The sequence below is a fragment of the Beta vulgaris genome, chromosome 9 (genome assembly GCF_026745355.1).
Source record: "Beta vulgaris subsp. vulgaris cultivar EL10 chromosome 9, EL10.2, whole genome shotgun sequence".
Classification (NCBI taxonomy): Eukaryota; Viridiplantae; Streptophyta; class Magnoliopsida; order Caryophyllales; family Amaranthaceae; genus Beta; species Beta vulgaris.
The window spans coordinates 55,173,765-55,201,735 of record NC_079210.1 but is presented as its reverse complement, the minus strand read 5'-3'; the positions used below and the strand labels follow the sequence as shown (position 1 = coordinate 55,201,735).

Below are 27,971 nucleotides of genomic sequence, written 5' to 3'. Positions count from 1 at the left end.
CCTTTTAATTTATTTTTTATTCATATCATTTATTTCCTTTGAGTTTTAACTTTTTGTTACTTTATATCACAAAGAAAAAAAATCATCTTTACGTCTTCCCATTTATTTTAAACAAACAAATCGAAAAGAACAAATAAAATGAAAGAAATTAGACAAAATTGCGTCATAATCAAATCCTTCCTTGACCAAAAAACCAAAAAAGATAGTATCAATGGAGTACTCAAACAAGAGAGGAGAGAGAAAGTCATCCATGAACGAATACGCATAGATGAACCTCTTCTTCATCATCTTCTTCTTCTTCTAACTACCACTGATCCACCTTCACACACTTTGATAACTTCTTACACTTTCAGAAATTCAAACACACAAAAAAAAATAAAAAGCTGCTGAAGAATCAGAGATCCCGAGATCGAAGATGTTGCCGACATCGTCAAAAGGGCGTTCATCGTCTACTTCTCGGCAACCTAATCCTGTTTTTCCTCATTATCTCCGTCGAATTATCAAGGCAATTCACTCTATTTCTCTCGCTTTTTAAATTTTTTTTGAAATTTTCAATTGCATTGAATATTTGCTGATTTATATATTTCGATGGATCTGGATTTGTATTTGCTTCATAATTTGTGTTTTCGGTTGTGTTAATTTCGAATAATGTGTGATTTTTTGCAATTTCCAGCTCTTCAACTTCAATTTGTTTTATTTGCTGATTTAATGGTCTTTGACTTCGTTGAATAGACTTCTTATCCATGTGCTTTTGTTGTTAATTGCTGTAATTAGTAGGTTATGTCCGATTAATTTTCTTTGGATCTGATAAAAATTTGAAGAAACTTCCAGTTTTAGTTGGAAGAAATACGGCTCACCTGATGATGCCAAATATGAATGTCATTACTGGTTCTATGATTAGTGGGATTGTGGTGACCTTGCATTTCGAAAGTGGGTCGACAATGTATGGTTTATCCACGATTTCGTACTTTACCTTGATCTGAATTGTGTAAACGAAGTATAAGTGATGACATTACGCCACAACATCTTTGAGTTGCAAGACTCATAAATTTGAACTACTCTTGTTTGCTGGTCTTGGGTTTAACTTCTTCACTGAGAGGCGAAGGAGAAGGGAATTTATGGATGGTTGACGGATTTATAGGGTTATGGAAGATTTTTCATCTTGACAAGTGTTGAATAATCCTCAAAACAGTGATCATCAAGGGAATGAGTATTAAGCGAACAACCATCTGGGGTTGCAGGCGTATTTTGTCATTTGGATGTGGCTATTGGAAATTCATGTAGCTTTTCTTGTCTTAGGAGAGGAGATTGCAGTGAAAGAGAACAAAGACGGTTGATTGGTCATTTTGACAGAGATCAAGTTTTGCTATATTGGCGTATACACAACAATCATCATATATTCATATTGGTTTCCGACTGATTATTGCTGAGTTGTATGGACAATATGGCCTATATGGCTGGTTACACAAATTTTGCTGCATACCACAATAAAGCATGCTTCTGTGATGTGGTATTGCAACCTCAATTGCAGCCCAAAACCCTGTGAATAGATGCACCTCATATTGTTGGCAGGTGAGAGTCACTGGGGTGGTTCTGGAGCCTACAAATAGAATGACATATTAACTTGAATCTAGTACAAGTGTAGAGCTTGCCAAGGTATGAGTTTTTGAGATCATGATGTAAGCAACTTTTGCTCTTACATGTTTGGAGGGTGTTTCATGAACTTACATGATTGGGGTTCTACGAATTCAACCAGCATTATTCATTTTTACTTTGAAGGACCATGAATTCAAATTGTAGGGACCAGACACGAGAGAGGAGTAAAGGGTTACTTGAGATGGATATGGTTTACACTAATAATATAGTTTCTTTGCGACTTTTGTCTTACTATATGGTTTGAAAGACTTTTGGTAAATAGAGATTAGCTTCTAGCATTTCTCTTGAAGCTTGTGTGAAGTGGCTTGGTAGAACACTACTTGGTAATGAGTGCGAGTATCTTAGATGTCATTCTTTCATTCATTGTAAGCTTCTACGAGGAGGCATAAAGCACAGTTGAACATGCTGAAAGTTTTAATGTGTAGTATTTGCGGCAGAGTAAAAAGTTGAAATGAACCCTAGCAGTCAATCTTTTTTGTAGCTTTCACTTAGTATATAAAAAAGCTGAGAGTTTTCAGTCCATAGCTGTCTGTTCTGGTTATCTCTGACATATTGATTTACTCACGAGGCAGGTGGACTCTTCTTCTGTTAAAGCTAAATTTTGGATATTGGATGGAACCCTAGGGTACTATGTAGTTTCTTGGTCGATTATATTTTTAGTTAATGCTAGGAACTAGGCAGGATAAATGAGTTCCTCGTAAATTGAGGAGGAGGAAGATCTTCGAATTTTTTTTACCCTTGACAAAGCTATTGTTCTTACTTTTAAGTCTGGTATTGTACTTCAGTATCTTTAATCCTGATTGATGTGCTGAAAACACTCTTACACTTGATTATTGCATGATTACGATTCCCTGCAAATAGGCAATTATGGATCAAATTCTTAAAGAACATTCTTATTGTTGGTGGAGTTGTGTTATTTTTCGGTTCTATGAAGCTTTGTGGACATTTATTAGCTAGCAGCTTGCTTTCGCATTTCTATTTTTGGTTAGCGAGTTCACTCCTGGGGGGGGGGGGTAAAAAGTTTGAGCTCATATGTTTCTTTTACTCTGTTGATTGATTACAGTGGCAACAAATGGATGTTGAATATACCTTCTGGCAAATGCTTCACCTGTGTACCTCACCAAAAGTAGTGTAAGTAACTTCTATCATTTGCACAAACATGAATGCTAGTTTTGGTGGGATGATTATCCTTTGCTTTGATGATTATAATTCTGGTTTGTTTGCAAGCTGTCTACTAGCCTTTCAAGCGACAGCTTTCATTTACTTTCTTTTGGAATTGTGTGAGGAGAGGAAGTGGTCTGCAGATCTTTTTGTTTGAAGTGTTGTTATGAGGCCTAATATTATAGCTAAAGTTTGTGAAGTTGAGTTAGAAGATGTATCCATAAATATCCTTCTCTTCAGATTTGTTTTTTCAGAAGCATGTCTCTCTTAGTATTAGGAACTGCATGAGAAGTTGTTGCCTTGTTGGGATTTTTGATGTCAGCTGCGGGAGAGCAAACTTTATTGATTATGAGGAATTAAGCTAAGAAGAGAATTAGATAAGAATTGTGAACATGCTCGTGGTGGTTGTTGGAGGTGAATAACTGTTAAATAGCTAGAATTGATATTGGAAACTCCCTTTTTTGCCCTTTTTAGAGCAACACTGTATATTTTACATTTTTTACCTTCAAGGCCAGTTTGTACGTCTGATATGGTGAATTGCTGGATGATGAAGGTTGTGTTCTTTTCCTTGACTTAGTAAACTTAATTACACGGTAATCAGAGTGGAATGTGGATACATATCTTTTTGATGACTGATGAATGACCATCATGAAAAATATGAAGAATGTTGTTGCACTTTTATACCCAGCAAAAGATAAAGATGCGTCTTTGGTCTTCTATTGTCTTGCACTTTGTGTAATATTTTGAAAACTAGCAATGGGGAGTTCTAGCTACATGAGTTTGTCAATATAATGAGATTAGAAGAGGAGATGACCTTTCATTATTGAGGGTATTTTGGATAGGAATGGAAAGACAGTGATGATTTTCAACATATGAGCATTATGGTCTTTTGGTTGAGAATCAAACACAATTGGAGTGCACTAGGATCAATTAAGATTGGTAGATCAAGAAAAGAATTGCAGGTTTTTCTGACGTCAGCAGGGAATAGATTAGCTTTTATTGAAAAATCAAGGTGATCTCAGTCAAATTGAAACCTACTCACACCTTTATAGGTGAGGATCTCTCACTGCGTGTTTCTCTCTCTACTCTTCGGTGTCCACGCTTAAGCTTGGTTTCCCCCACTCTGCTTTTCTAATTAACTTTCCTTGTAAGGACATGGCTACCTTTCCCCTTTTTTATGTAATTAATCCTGAGTTAATTTGACTTGCTTGCCCTTGACTGCCTTTTGGCATGAGTGAACACAATTGGAGGTTTTAGTGGGTTCCTTGCAGAGAATTCTATGTAGAACTATGTGGCAGAGCAAACCTTTACTTTTTTTTGATAAATTTTTTTATTATGATGCATTATCTCAATCATCTTTGGAGGAAAAACATGTACTCTTCAATCCTCTCAGAGAGGCTTCTATGGTGACTATGTTGAGGGTGTGGAAGTGTTGTTGGCAAGACCTATCACTTTCTCGCGCCCTCATGATAGCCCCTTTTATTATATAATATACTGGTATTAGAGAGGAATTGTCTAACCCTGTGTTTCTCTTTGGTTTCGCATGTCAAATGGGCCATTTATGCAGTTATCAGCACACAAAGTACCACAAACGTAAGCTTCTCTCATTTCTGTTTGCAAGTAATTGCAACTTGTTTATTTTTCCTGAGTATAAAGTGCGTAGTTTTCTCTCTATATATATTTTGATATCTGATATGCAAGATTGCCATGTGATTGTTTTCTTTGGTCTATTGTTTAAGTGAATAAGCTTTTAATTGAAAATAGGGGCTATAAAAGTTGCTTGGGCAGATATATTTAGAATTTGTGATGCAATGTTTATTGTTGGGTGCCATATAATTAACACCTGCATAGTTTGCTAGAACCCTTTGAATATGTAATTTTAATAGAAATTATTCTTGGATATATCTTGTTAATTTCGCTAGATTCTTTTTCTGATTTGTTAGATTACTTGACCTTTTCTATGTTTGCTGCAAAAATACCCTATTTTTGGAGGGGACTGCCTATAGCAAATTTGCTGGTCTATTTTAAATTGGGTGAGATGACAAAGTATACACACTAATCTTTTAAATGACCATGTCCACTTTTGTTGTTAATAGTTAATACTATCTTGAAATTGAAAAATTATGTTTTGTAGTTGAATAGTTCAACTTCCGTAGTGTAAGGTTGAATGCTCCAAATCACTGTTCTTTCTTAATATTCTAGAAGTATCCGTTTATTTATGCATTTTTTCATTCTTACAGAAACCAAGAATCAATGGGCTCGTGATGATCCTGCTTTTATTGTTATCTGCAGCTTCCTTCTAGCTGTTTCGACTTTGGCCTATTGCGCAGCGTAAGTCTCTGTCTTCTGAGCTATGCAATTTTTAGTTTAATTCCAAACAACATAGCAGCCACATGGAAACCTTGATTGAATATGCACTCTAAAAGAAAAAATAAGTCAGCAAGTCCATCTTACTTATGTTTTTCTAGAGTAGGTAAAAGAATGTATATACCCTATCTGAAGTGTCTTACTGGCTCCAGCGATCTTGTTATGAACAGACATGGCTAGTTCAGGATTTAGATGATATTTAAGGACATAAATATTAATAAGATGGAAAATGCAGAAATATAAAGATAGTAACAAGGTTTTAAGAGGCTTGATTCTCTCCCAAGGGACCTCGTAAATGCTCACCAAATCACTCATCAATTTTCACATATTTTCTCTCTCCCTAATATATTCTATGCATTGAGTTTCTTCCTTACTAACTACCTAACTTATTCCTCAAGCTACTATTAAGTCTAACTAAACATGCAATACCAAGAGTACCGCTCTCTGTAGGTTGATTCATTACAGGAATATTAGCAGTGGAAAAGCTAGCAAAGTGCACCAATTCAAGTGACATTTCTTTCGTATCCCTTGAAGAATTATGGTAGACTAGTATAGGATATTTGACACATTTGAAGACCCATATCATATTTCCAAATAAATATTTCTTACTAATAGAAAATTGATAAGAGCTATGTCAAGTTTTGCTTCAAAGCAAAATTCAGTTAAAGTATCTGATCTCTCTCACTGTAGTCACTGTAGTAGAGAATAGAGGTCATACATGAAGTTCGAAGAAATTCTTTTCAAGCACCTGAACTTGAGCATTTTTGTCAAAGGTTGATGGAGAAATTTTTACCAAAATCCCCTTGTTCAGACAGCTTTTCGTTCTCTGACCTATTAATCTTGAAGCTATCATTGTGGGAACTTTGGTTTTCACATTGATGTATTAGAGAAATATCTCTTCCTTTTCATATTTATCAAATGCTCAGAGTATTACTCTTTAAGTCTTGACGAATAAGACTAACTCCTTTGCTGTCCTTTGAGCACCGTACTCACTACTAAGAAGAGGATCATGCAGAGTACTGGCTTCTCTCTTTACTGTGAAGGTTTAGTTACCATGTACCTGCAACTTTTTTGTTTCAGAGAAAAGGGATTTCACTTTCTGGAAACAATTTAGTGACCTACTGGTGTGAAATATGATACATTTTGAAAGTTACATGCAGATTACTGGCTTCTCTCTTTACTATGAAGGGAGTCTTTAGTCGAGTTGGTATCTATTTCACACAAGGAACATCTATAGTTTGTATTGAAATTGAGATATAAAAGGTACTGCTAATCAGTTTCACTGAATAGTCTGTACGGAAATTGCAATTTGACATGGAAGCATCTTAGAAAATGTAGATGGTTTGATAATTAGCTTATTGGCAGATAATGTAATCATCCTTTTCCAGCCACAAATGTACCATGAAACTCTGGGAAGGTTATCTCCGCTTTTTCCCTTAAATCATAGTTGGGAAAGCCAAATCACTCCTTACATTATAGAAGGTTAGTACAATTTAGAGGCCAATTCACAAGACAGCTTACATGAGTTGCATCTTGTTTGAGAAAAATAAATACTCATAAGAAGTCAAAATCATGAGTGAGCAGTTTCTGGAGACCACAGTCGGTATAAGAGATTCTTATATCTGCAGGGCCCAAAAGGCCAGGAAGCAAATTAATGTTCTCAATTCTAGTTGATTGAATTGTATCTCCGATACTGGAAGCATCTTTACCGGTGTAAGCAAGTGCTTGTTGTTTCATAGATTGGGATGTAATGAACTGAGTAATCTGGACAGTTAGTTTAGGGGAAGAAGTGGAAGATTAATGTAATATAGAAGAGAATTTGGGGTAATTGATAGTTAATTGTAATTTGATGCAATTAAATCATGAAATGGTAAGTTTACAATCCCAATCTTTTGAGTGGCCTGGCACTCCGGAGACTACACAAAGTAAAACAAAATTCAATCAGTTTCTGCTACTTTCTCGTCCTAACTGATCACATCTGTATATATGGTAGGCGTGTCGCACACCTATCAAAAGTAATTACCTAACTAACTTCCTAACTATGTAGCAGAGTAAGTCAGGGTCGAATCCACAGGGACAAACGTATCAAACACTAGCTATCTTGACTCAATTTAACTAAACGAGTGACAAACAATGATGAAAAGGTATTGACTAAGACTAACCATAAACTACGATAATTACTAAGAACACACAAGATATAATCAATTAACTAAAACATCTAGAATTAAGTATCACCACTAGCATGACCAATACATGAATAAATTCCATCCCAAATAACATAATCAAGAATCCAAGAGGAGTAATGCACCCTATAATTACCAAAGATCTCTCCGAGTACCAATGGCTACTCTAAACAAGCAATCAAACTATTCCCATAGAATCATGCACGAAAGAGGCATTATGCATAGCATCACAATTAAGTTCCTAGCAATCCCATTAACATTCCCATAGAAGATATTCATACCATTGATTGGATCAACAAAACCATCTAGATTCAATTCCCATTGAAAATAAGATATACGGAGTCAATTCAAAATCACCTATCCCTAGTATGATAATGAGCATAAGAACAATCCAATCAAACAAGAACAATTGATCATATAAATTGGGATTAATGGAGGAATTCACATATTAAATCATTGTTAGGGTTTTACTTAACCCTAGATTAATGGACTACTCACACATAATTGAAATAGCAAAACAAATAATGAACAAATTAAAAGACATGATAATAATGAAAAGAAAGAAGAGATTAAGAAAACTTAGTCTTTACTTGAAGAAATCAAAGCGTAGTAATCAATGTTTAACAATGGAATAAACTCAAGAGCTCTCTAAAAAGTTATAAAATGTATTCTCTAGTAAAAGGCGTAGTTTTTTTAACTCTAATAAAATAGTATTTATATGTCTTGCAAATCCGGCGCAACACGCGCTCAAAACAGCCAAAAGATCGTCCCGCCCGACCGGTCGGGCGGATTTCGCCCGGTCGGGCGGTTGTCAGGTATCATTTTCCTTCGTCGCGCCTGGCCGGGCGCTTTTCAGCATTACAAGCCTTCGTCTCGCCCGACCGCCCGGGCGGATGTCGCCCGGTCGGGCCCGCATGTAGAATTCGCCTGGCAACTTTAATCTTCTAAAATTGGCTAAGTAACATTCGCCCGACCACCCGGGCGGATTTCGCCCGGTCGGGCGCGGGAGCAAATTTCCTTGCAACTTCAGCGTTCGATTTTTGGCTAAGTAAGACTCGCCCGACCACCGGGGCAGATATCGCCCGGTCGGGCGGTCATCAGGTTTTTGGGCTCAATGTGAGATTTTTTTGCACGTCCCGACTTCTTGTCTCATGTAGCGATGTCAAGGATTAGGAAATGCACCAAAATATGCTATTTCCTACTAAAGTTAATCTGAAAACACAACCACACTACAAGACACACATTAGTACTAAAAAGGGCTCCGAAGAGCGCAATTAATACCAATAATCCATGGGAAATGGGGGTAAAATTCTATATAAAATAGACATATCAAACTCCCCCAAGCTAGACTTTTGCTTGCCCCTAAGCAAAACCTGTCTGAAAATCAACAGTTCAAAGCATCAATAGTAGTTTCACCCCATCATAAAATTCTTGAAATGACAATAGATCGTATCCAGACACACCACAAGTCATAATCGATAAGGTTCGACAAAAACAAATACCAATCAGGGATAAGAATCAATGAGAGGCCACTAAATATGCGCTGCAAATCACTGAGAAGGATCTCACAAGGGCACTCACCACTCATTTGTAAAGCACTCTCCAAGCAGTTAAAATGACTGCTTCTTTCCATCCCCAGTACCCGTCCCTACTCTCACACTCGTGTGTTTGAAAGGTGATATATGGCGCTCAATTGCTCCACTTCACCAAGTTAGTCCATAGGCTTGTATTATCTCTCCACATCAGGTAGTTATACATGCAAACAAATCATATGACTCAATTAAGGTTGTAATGGGGCTTAAGGTGGTAGGTGTGGCAAATATTTGGGAATGTGGTGCTTAAGGTAGTGAAGTATTACTACAACTTTGAACGAACATCCCACACATCAAATAAATTGCAACACAACTATGACCCATTTTTCTTTCATCTCACCTCCTTTGTTCTTCATATAACCCAAGTAATGACTTCCAAATTGACATAATTCAAATGAGATCTCTCTCTTATAACCCACTTACTATCTGAGATAGGGTAGATTATACCTGCATCAAGCAATTTAAGAACCTCTTTCTTGACTACTTCCATCATATTTGGATTAAGTCTTCGTTGAGATTCTATAGAGGAAGCATGTTCGTCCTCAAGAATGATTTTGTGCATGCAAAATGAGGGATTAATACCCTTGATATCATCAATGGTGTACCCAATGACATTCTTATATTTCCTTAAAATAACGAGCAATTTTTTCAATTTGATTTTCATAATTGCTCTTGGAAATCTTACTTGTCATGTTTTTAGGAGTTCTCTACTTTAGCTACTAGCTAATGAGGATAGAGAAGAATTTCTTTTGCACATGTAATCAATCATATTTGTTCTCTTTCTTGCAATCGTTTCATTCATACCAACAACCAATTTCGTAATCCACAAGTTAATCAACCAAAAATTCCTAAATACTTCACTACCAATGGTAAAGAGACGTATTTTTGGAAAAATGAGGAGCTCATAATGTAGTTGTCAAAAGAAACAGGCTCAGCTCAGAGTGGTTAACTAGGGGAAATGAATGCAGGGAAGGTCATTTGGTCTTTTGGTGCAAATTCCTACGTGAGTCATAATCATTTTTGTTTAGACATTGTATAACTAATGCATCAATGGAGAGAAAACACAAGTTCTAGCATCCCTCATGAAGTGGGCATACACACAAGAAAAGCATGACGTTAAGGCACAGAAGCTCACAGTTAACCTAAACATGCTTGCAGGACATATAGAGTGCCACAATCTTGATTCTTATCATAGATCTAAGTACAGTTATGCTATGCCTTGGTGATCAATCATTGTTTCGTGTCCATCAACAATCCAAAGTCAAAACAGCATTATGATAGCATGGGGCACAGGGAAACAACTATTCAACCTTGACTTTGATTTTTCTCTTTTTTTTTTTTTTTTTTTTTTTTTTTTTTTCAGCAGGCTTCACCCATCATACATGGTGAAGACAAAACAAACCAAAAGAAAAAGAAAGAAAGAGAAAGAAAAGAAAAACACACAAAACACACCAAACACACAAAGAAAACTATGCTAAACTGAACTACAAAAGCTGTAAACTACCTAAGAAGGGATAGAAGATACCATATTGCAGTGAAGATCCTCCCCCAAGCTGAACTTGGCAATGTCCGCATTGCAACAAGGAGAAGGCAAGGAACACGGCCCTCAGTCGGCCATAGAATCGGAATCAGAATCATCAGCAGCAGGATCCTGAGTACCGGTGCCTGTGCCACTCCCTCCAGCTCCACCATAGGCGGGGTTCCAGGTGTACCAACTGGGGTGGGGACCCGCCTGTGCGATCGTACCAAGCCTGCAATAGTCATCATACATAGGGAACATAGCAAGGCGCTGGTCATCGTAGATGGTGTCTACGCGGCGCTCTAGGCGCTCTAGCGCTTGAGTGTTTGCAGTCATATTCAGTTCCATACGCTGCAACACACTCATCATCCCCTCAAAGTCAGCAGTAGGGGGAGGGGGTTGGGAAGAGGAGGAGGGCATGAAGGAAGAGGAGGGCATGAAGGAAGAGGAGGGCATGAAGGAGGCGGCCTCTCGCCTACGGTAGACGTGTGGAGGCTCAGGTACGGGCCGTCTCAGGTGGGTGGGCCGCATCTCCAACAGGAAGGAGATAGGTAGGTAGAGCGGCATTCCCTGTGTGGTCATCCTCTATAAGCGGCTGGGCTAAGGTGGGGCTGGAAGAAGTATAGACTGGTTAGCGGCAATCATCCACCTATAGTTCCGACCACTAGGGACAATGTACCGGGCACATAAGAAGTGGTCAAGGTCAAGGTAAGAAGGCCCCGGAACAGCATTGCCCCGAATCTCAACATGCCGAAATGACAGGCAATGTGGGTGACTAGTCCCCCAATGACAATAGGTACGGAGGAACGGACACTGCCGTCCTCCTCAAAAGTGGGGTAAGTCGTAGAGATATTATGCAGATGATGCATAAATGCATACGCAAGATCAAACTGATAGGCATGGTGACGGGCCACAGATAAGTGCCAAGAGCACTTAGTTCCTCGTCCTAGATGTGTTGGTTCCCATCGCCCAAAGATAGTACTCCCCAAGAATTTTAACAGGAATCGAATGCTAGGATGATGGACCGACTTAATCTGTAAATGCTGACAGTTGGGTGGTCTAACACCAGTAAGGGCTTCCCAGAGTTGGCCTAGCAGAAATGTCTCTGGTTTTTTCTTTCCCCCCAACGGTCATACCAAATAGTTGGGCAAATTGGCGCAGGGTCAGTCGCCTATCCACATTGGAAAGACGAAAATACAGGACATGGTCGTTTTGAGCGTGTTTTCGAATCTCTAAGGAACTTAGAAATTCTAGGGTCAGGTCCGCATATGTGCCATGGTACAAGGTGAGGAATTGTTCTATGCCCATACCAACAAATAATGTGCGGGTAATTTAGCAATACCCAAAACATGCAAGAGGTCACTATGAACAAATCGGGTGGGGGCAATCATACGGTGCTTAAGTTTTTGAAAACGCACCTTTTGAGCCTCATCCTTGAAAATTATATGAGGAAAGTCAGGATCTGCCTCAATTGCAGAGGTTGAGAGCCACGTGTACCTCGCGACCCGCCATTAGAGATGATGAAAAACCTGCAAAAACAGAGCAATGGTGGAGAAATTGAGAATTTCACAAAAATTGAAGAAATCATCTCATAATGCATATAAATTTGAAAACGCAATTTGCAAGGTTAATCTAGCAAAAATCACCATAAAAATCAAACCTTTATCAAGAAAAACCCAAAGAGGAGGAGTGAGAAGAAGGAGGAAGAAGAGAGAAGTGAGTGGAAAAGTTTGTAAGTAAGATGGGGAATTTGGTGAGGATGAGTGAAAGATTAGAAATTTTGAAGGAATTTGAGAGTGGAGATGGTGAGGAAGAGAGAATTGGGGTTAGGGTTTGAAGGAGAGAGAAAGAGTGAGAGGAAGAAGATGAAGTTAGATGGGGTTTGAAAAGAGTGAAAGAAAAGAAAGGAAAATCGTGGGTTTATTCGAGAAAACTGCGCCTCGCCCGACCGGGATTTCGCCCGACCGCCCGGGCGGAACTTTTTCCTTAGTTTTTTTCGCGTTTTGATTTTCTTCTTTGGATCTGAGCTTGCGCGCCCGACCGGGCGGATTTCGCCCGACCGCCCGGGCGGAATTTCTTCCTTAGTCAATTTTCGTGTTGTGAATGTCCCAGCTGAAGTTCGCTTGCGCGCCCGCCCGGGCAGATTTCGCCCGACCACCCGGGCGGTGCCCAGTGCAAATTGTTTTCCGCTTTAGTCCGTTTTTTTCTCATGTTCCTGAAGTAGAGTTCCACACTTATGCAAATTTTTCACTCCAAAATCACTCCAAAAAATAAAATAAGAGAAAAATAAAAAAAATCAAATCAAAAAAAAAGAAATGAAAAAGTAGGAAATTGGGTTGCCTCCCAATAAGCGCTAGTTTTTAAGGTCATTAGCTCGACCTCCTCTAGATCACTCAGGTGAAGGGATGGAGAGTATGATGTCAACTTGCTCAGCAATGGGATCTCCAGCTCGGTAATGCTTCAATCGGTGGCCATTGACTTTGAAAGTGTCTCCTTGCCGGTTCCAAAGCTCCACTGAACCTAAGGAAAAACCTTGTAGACCTTGAATGGACCGGACCACCGCGAACGAAGTTTACCAGGAAATAGCTTCAGACGAGAATTAAAAAGAAGAACCAATCCCCTTCCTTGAACTCGCGGCGCACAATTCCCTTGTCATGCCATCTCTTAGTCTTCTCCTTGTACAATCTAGAACTCTCATAAGCATCCAGACGAAGCTCATCAAGCTCAGCAAGTTGAAGGAGTCTCTTCTCGCCCACCGTTGAGAGTCGAAATTGAGGCTCTTAATAGCCCAAAATGCACGATGCTCTAACTCAACAGGGAGATGACATGCTTTCCCATAAACAAGACGATATGGTGTGGTACCTATGGGGGTCTTGAATGCTGTCCTGTAAGCCCATAATGCATCATCAAGTTTAGCAGCCCAATCTTTTCGTGTTCGTGCAACCGTCTTCTCTAGGATAGTTTTGATCTCACGGTTGGAAACCTCCACTTGTCCACTAGTTTGGGGATGATATGAAAGTCCCACTCTATGATGCACCCCATACTTCTTAAGCATAGCTTCAAATTTATTCTCCAGAAAATGCTTACCTCCTCACTAATCAAAACCCGTGGAATGCCAAAGCGAGGAAAAATAGTTTTCTTGAAAAATCTACTAACCACCGAGCATCATTAGTTGGAGAAGCAAGAGCCTCCACCCATTTGGAGACATAGTCCACAGCAACCAGAATATACTTGTTCCCATAAGAAGAAGGGAACGGACCCATGAAGTCTACACCCCACACATCAAAGATCTCCACTTCAAGAATAGCGTTAAGAGGCATCTCATTCCGACGGGAAAGATTTCCCGTTCTTTGACAGCGATCACAAGAATGCACATAATGATGAACATCCTTGAACAAAGTAGGCCAATAAAAACCACATTGAAGAATTTTCGCTGCAGTTTTATTAGTACTAGCATGGCCTCCACAAGGTAAATCATGACAATGAGATATAATAGAGGATACCTCATTTCCAGGAATACACCTTCTAATCACCCCATCTGCGCAAGACTTGTAAAGGAAGGGCTCATCCCAAAAATACCTCCCACATCCTTAAAGAATTTCTTCTTTTGTTGAGATGAATATCCATGAGGAATAGTGTCACTAGCCAAATAGTTGGCTATATCAGCATACCATGGGATCTCTGCAGTGGCTAAAGCTAGAAGCTGCTCATCAGGAAAAGTATCATCAATTGGAGAGCCTCATCACCCTCAGCATCCATAACAATTCGAGAAAGGTGATCTGCAACAACTTCTCACGCCCTTCTTGTCTCGAATCTCCAAGTCAAACTCTTGTAACAACAAAATCCACCGAATCAAACGGGGCTTAGCATCCTTCTTGCTCATCAAATATTTAAGAGCCGCATGATCAGTGTGAATTATCACCTTCGACCCCACCAGATAGGACCGAAATTTCTCCATCGCATACACCACTGCTAACAGTTCCTTCTCAGTTGTGGCATAGTTCATCTGGGCCGGAGTAAGAGTCTTGCTTGTATAGTAGATGGCATGCAGTTTACCATCCTCCCTCTGACCCAATACTGCTCCCACTGCGTAGTCACTAGCATCGCACATAATCTCGAAAGGGAGATTCCAGTCAGGCGATTGAATTATAGGAGCAGAAATAAGAGCCGCTTTTAACCTGTGAAAAGCCTCAGTACAAGCATCAGTAAACACAAAAGGGACATCTTTGCCTAAAAGCTCAGTTAGAGGTCGAGCAATTTTGGAAAAATCTTTTATGAAGCGGCGGTAGAATCCCGATGACCAAGAAAGCTCCTTACTCCTTTGACAGAGTTAGGAGGTGGTAAACGCTCAATGACCTCTATTTTTGCTTTGTCGACTTCAATGCCCCGATGAGAAACAATATGACCCGAACGACTCCTTGTTGCACCATAAAATGACATTTTTCCCAGTTGAGAATCAAATTAACTTCTTGCATCTATGGAGCACCTTTTGTAAATTAGCAAGACAAACGTCAAAAGATGTTCCATAGACGGAGAAGTCATCCATAAATACTTCCATAGAGTTCTCAATAAGACTGGAAAAAATTGCCATCATGCAACGCTGAAAAGTGGCAGGAGCATTACACAGTCCAAATGGCATCCTTCGATATGCAAAGGTGCCATAAGGACATGTGAATTTTCCTGGTCACTTGGATGAATAGGAATTTGGAAAAAAACCAGAGTATCCATCCAACCAACAGAAAAAGGAAGTTGTTTGCCAGTCTTTCTAACATCTGATCAATGAAGGGGAGGGGAAAATGATCCTTGCGGGTGGCCTTATTCAATCGTCTATAATCAATACACATGCGCCACCCTGTCACAGTTCTAGTGGGAACTTGCTCACCCTTATCATTCTTGACAACGGTCATACCTCCTTTCTTAGGGACTACTTGAACAGGGCTAACCCACTTACTATCTGAGATAGGGTAGATTATACCTGCATCAAGCAATTTAAGAACCTCTTTCTTGACTACTTCCATCATATTTGGATTAAGTCTTCGTTGAGATTCTATAGAGAAGCATGTTCGTCCTCAAGAATGATTTTGTGCATGCAAAATGAGGGATTAATACCCTTGATATCATCAATGGTGTACCCAATGACATTCTTATATTTCCTTAAAATAACGAGCAATTTTTCAATTTGAATGTCATCAAGCTCAGCATTAACAATAAAGGGTATGTATCATTGGGACCCATGAAACATATTTCAAAGTAGAGAGGAGACGTTTCAATTATACCTTAGGAGGCGTAGTACTCTCCTTGGTGTCCTCAGAATGCAGCAATTCCTGGAGAGGCTCTTCAGATCTTCAGTGGCTCGTGTCTCCTCTAGAAGTCTCTTGTATTCCTTAGTCTCCCAATCTTCCTCATCAGCACTACCCATCAAGACCGTTTGTAGCGAATCATCCAGTTGCAGATTGAAAGCCTCTGCTTCTATCACCTCATCAAGAGCATCCACTCTATAAACAGTTTCTCCCATAGAAGGAGAAGTCATGGAGTTTGTGAGTGTGTACTCCATCTTTTCATCACCTACTTCAAAAGTGATTTTACCCTTCTTCATGTCAATAATGGCTCCAGCAGTGGCCAAAAAGGGTCTTCCAAGAATTATGGGAACTTGTGCATCTTCCTTCATCTCCATGACGACAAAATCACAGGAATAAAGAATTTACCCACTCGAAGAGGAACATCTTCAAGTATACCAAGTGGAAACTTCACTGTCCTGTCAGCTAGTTGTAGAGAGATGCGTGTGGGTTTTAGTTCGCCCATGTTGAGTTGCTTGCAGATAGATAACGGCATGAGACTAACACTAGCCCCAAGATCACAAGAGCATTCTTGATAGCAATATCTCCAAGCTTGACCGGAATGGAATAGCTGCCCGGATCTCCTAGCTTTTCTGGAAGCGTATTCTGCAAAATAGCACTACACTCAGCAGTTAGTGAAACAGTGACATTTTCTTCAATTTTTCGTTTGTTAGAGAGCATGTCTTTCAAAAACTTAGCGTAAGAAGGCATCTCAGATATGGCATCCAAGAAGGGTATGTTGATGTGTAGCTTCTTCAGGATGTCAAGGAACTTCCCATATTTCTTTTCAAGTTTTGCCTGTGCCAATCTTTGAGGGAACGGAACAGGTGGCTTGTATGGTTTAATAGGAATGACAGTGGGTTCCTCCTTCTCAGGCTTCTTAGCTTCATCTTCCAAACCCGTCTTCTCTTGAACTTCTTCACTCAACTCTATAACCTCTTTTGCAGTGTTGTGTTGCTCAGTTACCCTCCTTGTAGGCTCTTGCAATTCTTTACCGCTCCTCAATGAAATGATTGATATGCCCTTAGGATTTGGTTCAGTTTGCCCAGGAAGTTGGCCTGAAGGTTTAGAGAGGTGGCTTATTTGTTGGGCTAGTTGGGTCATCTGACTCTCCATCAATTTATTATGAGCAGTGATTTGTTGGAGAGAGTTGTTGAAAAATTCATTCTGCTTGGCTTGGTATTCAACTTGCTTAGCCTGAGAGGAAGCTAAATTCTCCATGATAGTCTCAAGGTTGGGTCGAGAGGATGATGATGAAGGGTTGAATGGTGGTCTTTGTGGAAACCAGGTGGCTGGGAGTAGTTGTGTGTGGAGGTTGAGGTTGGTTATTTTTGTAGGAGAAATTTGGGTGATGCTTCCAACCTGGGTTAAATGTGTTTGAGTATGGGTTGTTTTTGGCCTTGTATTTGTGTTAAGGAGGGCATTGACATGCTCAGTTCCCGCTCCCAGATTATTATATTGACACTCAGTGAAGGTGACCTTGCACTTCACAAATCTCACAAATAGGCGCTGTGGTCCGCTACTCAACTGATCAACTTTAGCTGCCAAAACTTGCACAGTGTTAGTTAAAGTAGCAATAGCATCAACCTCATACTTACCTCCCTTTTTAGGGGCTCCACGAGATATACTCCAGTCATTCAGGTAATTGTTGGCAGCCATATCATCCAACAATGTCTTCGCGGCTTCTGGAGTTTTTGCCATGAAAGTACCGCCAGATGCGGCATCAATAGAACTTCGAACTTCATGCTTCAGACCATTGTAGAATGTCTGAATCAGCAACCACTCAGGAATGCCGTGGTGTGGACACTGCCTTTGCAAAGCCTTGTATCTCTGCCATGCTTCGTAGAGAGACTCCAATTCATGTTGTTGAAAGCCAGATATCTCGTTTCTGAACTTGGAAGTTCTCATAGGAGGGAAGAATTTAAAGGAAAGCCTTCTTCAGTTCTGGCCACGTGGCAATCTTCCTCACTTCTTCTTCCTTAAACCATTCCTTTGCTTCGTCCTGAGAGAAAAAGGAAAAGCACAATACCGAATTAAATCGTCAGAAACATTAGTTAATTTCAAAGTATTGCATTTTTCTAAAAAATTAGCCAAATGATCAGTAGGGCTCTCTTTGGGTGTTCCCGCATAGGAATCCTGTGAGATAAACTGGATGAATTGTGGCTTGAGCTCAAATGATTGGCAGCGGTTGTCGGTCTGTTTATGGTGGTGGTGGTCTCATCGGGCATAGCATATTCCCGTAGAGACTTTGGTGGTGCTTCGTCTCCCATTGTTGGTTCTTGTTGTTGTTGTCTTCTTCGACCTCCTAATCTCCTTGCTGTAGCTTCGATCTCGCGATCAAGAGTAATCAGATCTTGTGGACCCTTGCTACGAGTACGCATGCAACAAAAAGACTGAAAGAAAAGAGATCAAACAGCAAATAGAGTGACAATGATCGAACAAAGACAGTTTAGCTAAATAAAATCAAAGATAAACTAATCTAATACCGTTAGTCCCCGGCAACGGCGCCAAAATTTGGTAGGCGTGTCGCACACCTATCAAAAGTAATTACCTAACTAACTTCCTAACTATGTAGCAGAGTAAGTCAGGGTCGAATCCACAGGGACAAACTATCAAACACTAGCTATCTTGACTCAATTTAACTAAACGAGTGACAAACAATGATGAAAAGGTTTGACTAAGACTAACACTAAACTACATAATTACTAAGAACACACAAGTATAATCAATTAACTAAAACATCTAGAATTAAGTACACCACTAGCATGACCAATACATGAATAAATTCCATCCCAAATAACATAATCAAGAATCCAAGAGGAGTAATGCACCCTATAATTACCAAAGATCTCTCCCGAGTACCAATGGCTACTCTAAACAAGCAATCAAACTATTCCCATAGAATCATGCACGAAAGAGGCATTATGCATAGCATCACAATTAATTCCTAGCAATCCATCTAACTATTCCCATAGAAGATATTCATACCATTGATTGGATCAACAAAACCATCTAGATTCAATTCCCATTGAAAATAAGATATACGGAGTCAATTCAAAATCACTATCCCTAGTATGATAATGAGCATAAGAACAATCCAATCAAACAAGAACAATTGATCATATAAATTGGGATTAATGGAGGAATTCACATATTAAATCATTGTTAGGGTTTTACTTAACCCTAGATTAATGGACTACTCACACATAATTGAAATAGCAAAACAAATAATGAACAAATTAAAAGACATGATAATAATGAAAAGAAAGAAGAGATTAAGAAAACTTAGTCTTTACTTGAAGAATCAAAGCGTAGTAATCAATGTTTAACAATGGAATAAACTCAAGAGCTCTCTAAAAAGTTATAAAATGTATTCTCTAGTAAAAGGCGTAGTTTTTTTAACTCTAATAAAATAGTATTTATATGTCTTGCAAATCCGGCGCAACACGCGCTCAAAACAGCCAAAAATCGTCCCGCCCGACCGGTCGGGCGGATTTCGCCCGGTCGGGCGTTGTCAGGTATCATTTTCCTTCGTCGCGCCTGGCCGGGCGCTTTTCAGCATTACAAGCCTTCGTCTCGCCCGACCGCCCGGGCGGATGTCGCCCGGTCGGGCCCGCATGTAGAATTCGCCTGGCAACTTTAATCTTCTAAAATTGGCTAAGTAACATTCGCCCGACCACCCGGGCGGATTTCCGCCCGGTCGGGCGCGGGAGCAAATTTCCTTGCAACTTCAGCGTTCGATTTTTGGCTAAGTAAGACTCGCCCGACCACCGGGGCAGATATCGCCCGGTCGGGCGGTCATCAGGTTTTTGGGCTCAATGTGAGATTTTTTTGCACGTCCCGACTTCTTGTCTCATGTAGCGATGTCAAGGATTAGGAAATGCACCAAAATATGCTATTTCCTACTAAAGTTAATCTGAAAACACAACCACACTACAAGACACACATTAGTACTAAAAAGGGCTCCGAAGAGCGCAATTAATACCAATAATCCATGGGAAATGGGGGTAAAATTCTATATAAAATAGACATATCAATATAGAATATTATCCTTCCTTTGTTTACTTAACTTTCACCCCAAGATACCTCCCAACAGAGTTTTTTTGGCATTCCCTATAGTACCCCTTTCTCTAGGTTAGTTTGTTACATGGAAAATTCATCATCTATGTTGAAAAAATACTCTTGTTCTGTGCTTTTTTTTTTTTTTTTTTTGAAAGGGAATAGGAAGATTATCGTTAATAAAACGTCATGCGCCATCTACAACAATAATAACTCTTATGTAAAAGGTAATTTAAAATATCAATTTGAAACTCTTCATCCAATATACCAATATACCAATATAAACACTTCGAATTGCTTTTTTGATATGGTAATATTCCAACCATAAACAAAATTCAATGACTCAACATTTTTTTGTCCGATGATATAGTAAATTTAAATCCGACCTTCATCTTGATATTTTTGATCTTCAACAAATAAGTACGATTTCCCACACCTTCAAACTTCAAAGCTAACCAGAAAACTAAAACTTTCATGATGAGAGTAGAGCGAACCATCATATTGATGGAGACAATCCTCACAACAGGAGGGAGAGACAATACTCACAAGAGGAGGGAGAATTATTAAAAATAAACTATAAAGTATTAAAACTAACAATAAAACGAAGAAATAACAAAATTTAGGGCTTTCCACCGGTATAACAACCGGCAGAAGCCCCTAGAAGAACACTAATGGAGGCTAGGGTTTGGGAGAGAAAGGGAAGAGGGTTTTTGACTCGTGTTAATAGACTGCTTCTTCTGTGATTTTTGTTCAGCTTTAAAACAGACAAAGTTATTCAATTTCTACTGCCATTATCTTGGAGTTGAGAAATTGTGTATTCTCACTTGTCTAACCGACTTAAACTCTATAATGCTGTTTCAGACAGTTATTGACAAGGGGCTAAAAGAACAATTTTCTTTTACCTTTCGAACAGCTGTATCAATGACCCTAGCAGACAGAGGCATCCATTTCTCTCTTATCTCATCCCTTCTCCCCATATTTCTCCAAATTTATGATCCAACCCTAATATTATGCTACAATGGTGAGTGGTGACTTAGGTCGTCCATGTTTTTCCTAATATTACCTATACCCCAACCCGGAATCCCACTATATTCTCCCGTCCATCACCAAAAACATGGTTGGTCACGGTCATCCCATAACCTTCATCGATGTCACCAACTCACCATGGTTGTTTCAGTGGCTTTTGTGGTCATGGAGGAAAGATAGTATGACCTTCCAAAAAGGTCGTTGTTGCAATTGTTTTTATGTATTGTCGAGTATAAACTTTTTGAGATTGCCTTTCATTGGTGTGAAATGCAGGTATGATCATAGCACTGGGCATGCTATCTATGTAGTACTCTCGGTGTTGCTATTTCATTTCATCATAACTGGAGCGGTTCTGGCAACTTGTTGTTGGTAGGTCCACTACCTCTCCCTCTCCCTTCCGTCCAGAAAAGAAGTATAACCATGTTCACTCAGAATATTTGCCACTTTTCTGAGGATGCCATTCTTCTCAGTTGATGCTTAATCGAGTGCTGTCCGTTTCTTGCAAGCTAAGCTAATATGGCAAACCTCTGTGCATGTTTTATGTGTCTGTCTACTTCATATGAAAATTCAAGTGGTGGGCGTGCTGCATTGGTAGGGCAGTAAACGCAAGCCTGCACGGGTGGTTGATGTTCAGAGTCTTGTACCCTTTTCTCTTGGATGAGCAAGTGATTGTGGGCTCGACCAGGTTGTCTGTGTTTTGAAGATCCTCTTAAGTAGGTCTATTCTCTAAATGACATTTGAAGATACCTTGTTGCATAGTGGCTTTTTTATTCCCTCCCTTATATAGCTAGGCTGCTGATTTTTTGTTGGGTTTGTGTTGTGAAACATAAACTGGCCTGGGAAGTTTGATACTTGATAGAGGAGAGTGTATGAAGAGAGTGGCACAAGAATTTGACATGCCTAGCTTTATAGAATTTATTTTATCAGTTAATGTGTGCATGTGATATGCTAGAACATTTAAATGTTTCGGGTGCTTCCGAATGTGGTTTAATGCTATTGTGCTATGAAAATACAGGTTTCTAACAAATAATTACCTTAGAGAAGAGGCTCCAAATAGTTATGTGGTTGAGCAGCGGGTAGAATGGTGAGTATTGGTTCCTGTCTTTACTTGAGCAAAATATACTCTATCGTGAAGGCTATCTCCTTGTTTTCCATCTTTAATTTGTTTGGGATATAAAGCCACTACTGGTTTTGTATTAAATCTTGCATATTGCGTTTGTCCTGACTATGATTTGGAATGCTAGGTTGTATGCATTTGATGTGCACTGCAATTCTTTCTTTCCGATGTTTGTCTTACTATATGGTAAGTTTCAGGTGTTCACCTTAACTTTAAGATTTCAATTGTTGAAGAATTGTATAATGCTTGCATACTGAAATATTTCATGGACTCTATTTGGTTGCAGTGGTACATTACTTTCTGTCGCCACTTCTTCTGGCACATGGATTCATACCTGTTCTGCTATCAAATTTGCTCTTCATGGTTGCTGTGTCATACTATCATTATCTCAACTTTTTGGGCTATGATGGTAAGACTAATATATTTGTGATTGCTAACTCTATATGATTTGAAAGAGAAGGTGGGTTTGAAGCAGCTGCTGCGTCACCCCCCTCATGGTTCAGCATGTTATAAAATTATCCAAATTCCAAAATTTAATGATATGGTTAATGGTAAGTATTTACTAATCTGTCATTATAATGCAGTGCTGCCATTTCTGGAGAAAACAACCTTTTTCCTCTATCCTATTGGCATTGTTTTAATCCTTTCTCCTATTTGTAAGTATCAGATCCTGTTCCTTCAAAATTAAATAACAGCTTGATTAATTAGGTTTCCTATGATTTCGTCTCATTTTTGGACTATTTCATTTTTGCTTCCACAGTTATCCTAGGCGGCTTTAATCCTTCAAGATATGTAATGAACATGTACTTCAGTACACGGCTATGATATTAAGGCTGAACTTATGAAATAGCACGTACAACAAGCCGGAACTGATAAATGGCAGTAGGCACAATGTTGAGAACACAGGTGCTATGACTGTTCCACTGACATATGAAGGATTTCCTAGATGTCGGCTATTCATGGGAGCTTTTGTAATTTTTTAACCTATAGAATTTTTTCTCTCTTTTTTTGGGCAAAGGGAAATAGGGTGCAGAGGAAGGAAATTGTTTTGTGGTGGATGTAATCAATCAAATGCTAGATCTAATGGTTCCTCATATTTTTTTGACGTGTCTGCTCCTTCCTACTGCTCTCTTGGTCCCTTTGTCGAAAGAGTTCCGTACTTACACTCGATGTAAACATGGAAATGTGAAGGCAAATAGAGCTTTACGAGAAGCAGTCATTTTGACGCAAAAAGAAACAATTTTAGTTGCTTGCTAACCGAAGATACATGTTCGTTTTCGCTCTTACTGACCTTCACAAGCAAAAGAGTAAATATTGGAATGTGGGATGTTGAATCATATTTGCTTCGAAAGGCAAGCAAAGAGTAAACATTTCGCTCTTTTAATCAATGGCTTGTGAAAGTCAGTAAGGTGGTCTTCAAGTCATCAACTACCTTGTCTTCACCAAACGAACATAATGGAACAGAAGGGTTATCCCGAAGTAAAGTGTTGTGGCATAATCTAGAATATCTAATGTCACAACTCACAAGATACCTTCGTTTGCAAAATCAGCCAAGATTTTCGGCCAAGATTATCTGACCAAACATAATCTAATTAACTGAAAATAGTGAAAACAGTGAATTATACCAAACATAATCTAATTAAGTATATGCACAAAAGTATATGAAAGTACTTTTATGTGCATTCCATTTGACTTTAGCTCAGCTGAGTTTTGAAACAAAATCCCCTTGTGATCTTTGGTACTGATCTTTGTTTCAGAAAATATTTTCGTCATTACTAACAAGATACTTTCTCCGTTTCACAATCAGTGAAACACTTCCCTTATTTAGAATAGTCACAATAAGTAAAATCAAGCTCTAAATGATAAAACAAAATTCACTCTTATTACAAATATGCCACTAAAAAGCAAGAGGAAACCACAAATCTTTTTTCTATCACTCTACTTTATTGTGATCCCAACTTTCTCTCTCTAGATTCCTTGGTAACTCCCTACTTTCTCTATGTTTCACTTGATAACCTGTTTGGTTTGGTAGGTAATAATAATTAGTGATAGTTAGAGATCCGTCACTCACTTTAAATGGATGAATGGGTTTCTCATAGGGGCCTATAAGTTCCATTTCCATGGATATTTGAATCTTTTGCTTTCCTTCACCAAGTACATAAATGATCTCATATTATACTTCCTATAATTAAAACACAAATTGTCTTTGACTACAAAATCCTAGAATAAGAACATGTACCTGCTGTATCAGAACAGTATCGCCTCCCAATGCGACAGTTTTACCAGTGCCTCAAGGTTACATAAAATTAAAACTATAAGCTAAAATCTTAAATTAAGTCGTACAATGTCAAGCTGAGATAGGATAATCCCCTTCTGAAATGATGTCAAAGGCTCTTTCTGCATAACTGATTTGCGAACTGATCAGCAGCAGTCACAGCACATGATGCAGATCCAATTGACCCTTCATATCTGTGAGATACGAAAAATATGCTGGTCAGATATAGGAACAAGAGGAGTTATTCCGACAGCCTCAACTGACAGTGCAATTTCCGAAATAGCTGTTAGTTTTCAGATGACACTTTTCCGGAATAAAATGTTTTTGTAGTATGAAGCAGTAAGATAAGTAGTATGTACTATGTAGTAGGTATTCATAGATCTAAGTTGAATACAATACTTACAGGGCTACTATGAGAAATGCTGCTGTTTGCATCACCACAACACCTTCACCAGAGGCCTTAGCTGTGTTCATGCACCTTGCATGAAACCAATTCTCATGAATTGACGTTACCAAGTCTACACCGAAAATGTCAGGGGTTAAAAAAGCCACAAAAAGCAGTCGACAAGAAGGATTAACAATTAACAATATTTCTTCTTAAGGAATTTAACAAAAAATGTCATACTTCCACAACTTGATACATGAAAGAAGAGTGATTTTTTTTTTACAAGATAGATGAAAGAACAGTGAAACTTTAGGGTTTCAGCATCATTTTTCTTCTCAAGGTAGGGCTGCCACGAGTCAGGCCAAGCAAACTTCAGCACATTTGAGATCTCATTCTTTGTCCCATCTTGTGCCTCATCCCCTACTTTTTCCAACACATTACTAAAAACTGGTGATGTGTCAAAAGGGGAAGGGGTAGGGACACAAGACGGAGCACATAATCCAAACTCACTTCAGCATGGTATGACTCTAATTTGCTTGATGTTAACAAGTGGCTAAGTCGAGCTTGGTTTGAATTAAAAACTCCGAATTTGACTTATGTTCAAACAATAAACAGAATAAATTGCTTTGTTAATGTTGCTTGGCTCTATGCCTCTATGGTTGTGTTCTATCGAGCAAGTTCTATAACGAATTACCCTATTTTGTAACTATTTATGAAAAATATACGCTTTTGGGGTAAAGGAAATATAGCAACCATTATAATAGTTTTACCATGTCTATAAGAAGACAAAATCTAAGAGTGGTTGGTTAAGGGTGTATAAGTTTTTAAAAAAACTTTAGTAAGCATCCTCTAAAAGAATAGAAATGATAGGAGGTATTAAGTTCATGAGTGTTGGCCGAGTTGTCAAATACTTGCTTTAAAAAAAATAGTGAAAGTATTTCAAAACAGACCAAATGGGAAATGGTAGAAGAAAAACTGAGGAATTATATATTTCTTATGAGGTTCGAGAGCCGAATTCTACTGATATTGAATTCAGTTCACTTAGAACTTGCACTACTATATCCAATTTGAACTCAGCTCATTACTGGAGTCAAGTTGATCCGCGTCCAAATTCTTCACTAGTTACTTTGTTCATGGTCACCCTAACCACTAAGAAGTTCCATATTAGATTTTCATTAATCCGACGAGATAACTATATAATATATCTCAATGTTTATGAGAGAGCAGTTCTTTTTGATATTGTTCAGGCAGCAAATGCTCTAAGAAAACGGTTCAAGAAAACAGTGACTACTTTTCCAGGATATTGACCTGGGATATTAGCTTTAATATGTAAGCGTCCATTGAACACGAAGGACAAATCGACAACAGAGGTTAAAAGAGAAAGAAACATCAAGTCAGATGCAGAATAATGATGCTTTACCAAATAAAAGGGAAGTCGTATAAGGTTTTCAGCAAATGAAAGAGAGATTGCATAATCACAGCTTGAGCACAACTCACATTCATTTGGTCCAAGGAGGAAGGTTTCAGTTTGCAAGTTGTTGCGCTTTACGAAGTTTACAAACTGACTTATTTCAATAATATCAGCTTGAAGTCCTTCTTGCTCTGCACTGTAAATGTGCACATCAACTATCAGCATTCTAGATACCTTCTTAAAGAACTGGTCATGTGAGATGTAGAAAGTTAAATACAGCATTATCTCAAGTATAGATTCAGATGTTTGCAAGCTTGACAATATCAAGATGGTATGTCCTATGATTTTCCCCCCCACCCTCAACCTAAGTAGTTCAGAACTACTGTCCAGCATGGTTATATGTCTAGGTGTCCGACTCAAAATTGCATGTTTTTGGTTCAAAATGGAGTGTCAACTCAAGTTCCCATAACATCGAAAACCCGACAAGGGTGCTTGAGATAAAATTAAGTCCAAGCAAAACCCCACAACCCTTAGATGGAAAAGAATCATCTTATTGCAACTACAGATATAAGCTCATCCAAGTGATGCCACAAACTTTTTCTGCAACTTCAAATACTAACAAAAAAAACCCAACAAAACATAACAAGTTTTCAGATAACATACATGGTTGATAAGAGGCGTGAGGGTCCTGTAGGATCATAGTTAACAAGTAATGCCGCCTTAAGTGGTTGTCCTTCAAATCAAAAAGTAGAATAAAAAAAGTAAATTCATATCTTTATGTAAGAAATTTATTGCAAAAACCATTAAAACTCAAAGTTGCTAACCTGAGCCAACATTTTCCGGCGCCCATTTATCCCACAATCTATGAACAGAAGTCCAATCCATTCATTATCAGGTAAATACTGCAACACATAAATTTAAGAATACAAAGATGAATAACATTAATGAATGAAAATATGAAATTAAAGTGAAATAACATACATCACAATTTGTGCAATATTAAAAAAAATTATGAGATTATAATTCAAAAATCACAAATTTATAAAAACAGACATTCATAAATCACAAGTCTTTAGATCAACAAGACATGAATTAGCTTAAAATGGAAAAAAGAAGTGAAACAAATTTGAAGAAAGAAAGATACCCGGCACGCAGAATTCACCGCAGCAAGCACAAGTACAACTTACAAGTCCTCAACTCCGCCAAACTGCTCCCCTGCGTAGTCCGAAGTGGTGCAAAAAGATGGGTTCAGTTATTTGCCATTAATATTTGGTTAAATTATGACCTTGTTTGTTTGGTAAGTAGAGGGGTGGGGATAAAATTAGAGGTTTGAACTTATATTAAATGATTTGATTAGTTAATATTTTAATTTAAGTATTTGTGAAATAGAGGTTTCAGTTAGTTGATTATGTTTAAAAAGCTTTTTTTTGAAAAGTTGGGAGATGAGCTTTTTGATATAAGAGGTTCGGAAGTAAATAGGTTAATTATATACATGTCAGCACATTCGGTAATTGTTGAAAATTATATCAATGAATGATAAAATGTACGATAATAGATTATGCGCATATCCTTTTTGACACAACTACTTATGGAACACTTTTACTTAAACAACTAATACAATTAGCTGTCAGTTGATACAATTAGCTAATAGCTATCTACTAATTGTCAAATAAGACACATGTTTTTTTAAAGGTAAGAATTAATCATCTGGGTTGCTTATGCAAGAGACTTCCATCCAGAGGTCCATTACAAGCCAAACAACCCCAAACCCCTCTTAAATCCCAAGCAAATGCTTGGGGGTAAGAATTGAACTCTATATTTGATAGAAAATATGGGAAAACTCATTACTTGAACCAACCTTGATTTCTATTTGGTTAAATTATG

General features: G+C 38.6%; 2 protein-coding genes and 1 non-coding gene across 4 annotated transcripts; 2 read left to right on the top strand and 1 right to left on the bottom strand.

Moving 5' to 3' along the window:
• The first annotated feature begins 155 nt into the window (after positions 1 to 155).
• LOC104904945 (uncharacterized) lies at positions 156 to 23,228 on the top strand. 2 transcript variants are annotated; one of them, XM_010693371.4, is made up of 10 exons: positions 158 to 505; positions 2,720 to 2,787; positions 4,385 to 4,410; positions 5,058 to 5,148; positions 21,173 to 21,268; positions 21,915 to 21,983; positions 22,144 to 22,202; positions 22,303 to 22,425; positions 22,601 to 22,672; positions 22,777 to 23,228. In XM_010693371.4, exons 1-10 carry the CDS (start codon positions 416 to 418, stop codon positions 22,839 to 22,841), a joined length of 759 nt encoding a protein of 252 aa, XP_010691673.1. In that variant the 5' UTR covers positions 158 to 415; the 3' UTR covers positions 22,842 to 23,228. The 2 variants fall into 2 exon arrangements, with proteins under 2 accessions (XP_048492728.1, XP_010691673.1); XM_048636771.2 differs by lacking the exon at positions 21,173 to 21,268 and having other exon boundaries at positions 156 to 505.
• Positions 17,604 to 17,710, top strand: LOC125493948 (small nucleolar RNA R71). Its single transcript, XR_007270271.1, has one exon. It is a non-coding gene; the product is annotated as a small nucleolar RNA R71 (small nucleolar RNA).
• Positions 23,229 to 24,171: 943 nt separating the features above from the next.
• LOC104904944 (hypothetical protein) lies at positions 24,172 to 27,392 on the bottom strand. Its single transcript, XM_010693370.4, has 6 exons — positions 27,232 to 27,392; positions 26,912 to 26,989; positions 26,751 to 26,820; positions 26,174 to 26,283; positions 24,695 to 24,809; positions 24,172 to 24,485 (listed from the first exon to the last, which is right to left on the bottom strand). Exons 2-6 carry the CDS (start codon positions 26,970 to 26,972, stop codon positions 24,401 to 24,403), a joined length of 441 nt encoding a protein of 146 aa, XP_010691672.1. The 5' UTR covers positions 26,973 to 26,989; positions 27,232 to 27,392; the 3' UTR covers positions 24,172 to 24,400.
• Between the last annotated feature and the right edge of the window lie 579 nt (positions 27,393 to 27,971).

Excerpts from the sequence above, each read along its gene's own strand:
- LOC104904945 (XM_010693371.4), top strand. The coding sequence starts at position 416 with ATGTTGCCGACATCGTCAAAAGGGCGTTCATCGTCTACTTCTCGGCAA. Across the intron at positions 2,788-4,384 it reads TGTACCTCACCAAAAGTAGT|TTATCAGCACACAAAGTACC; the intron begins GTAAGTAACTTC and ends CCATTTATGCAG. Across the intron at positions 21,984-22,143 it reads GTTGAGCAGCGGGTAGAATG|GTTGTATGCATTTGATGTGC; the intron begins GTGAGTATTGGT and ends TTGGAATGCTAG.
- LOC104904944 (XM_010693370.4), bottom strand. The coding sequence starts at position 26,972 with ATGGATTGGACTTCTGTTCATAGATTGTGGGATAAATGGGCGCCGGAA. Across the intron at positions 24,810-26,173 it reads CCTCCTTGGACCAAATGAAT|ACTTGGTAACGTCAATTCAT; the intron begins GTGAGTTGTGCT and ends TTTTCGGTGTAG. Across the intron at positions 24,486-24,694 it reads GCATTTCTCATAGTAGCCCT|ATATGAAGGGTCAATTGGAT; the intron begins GTAAGTATTGTA and ends CGTATCTCACAG.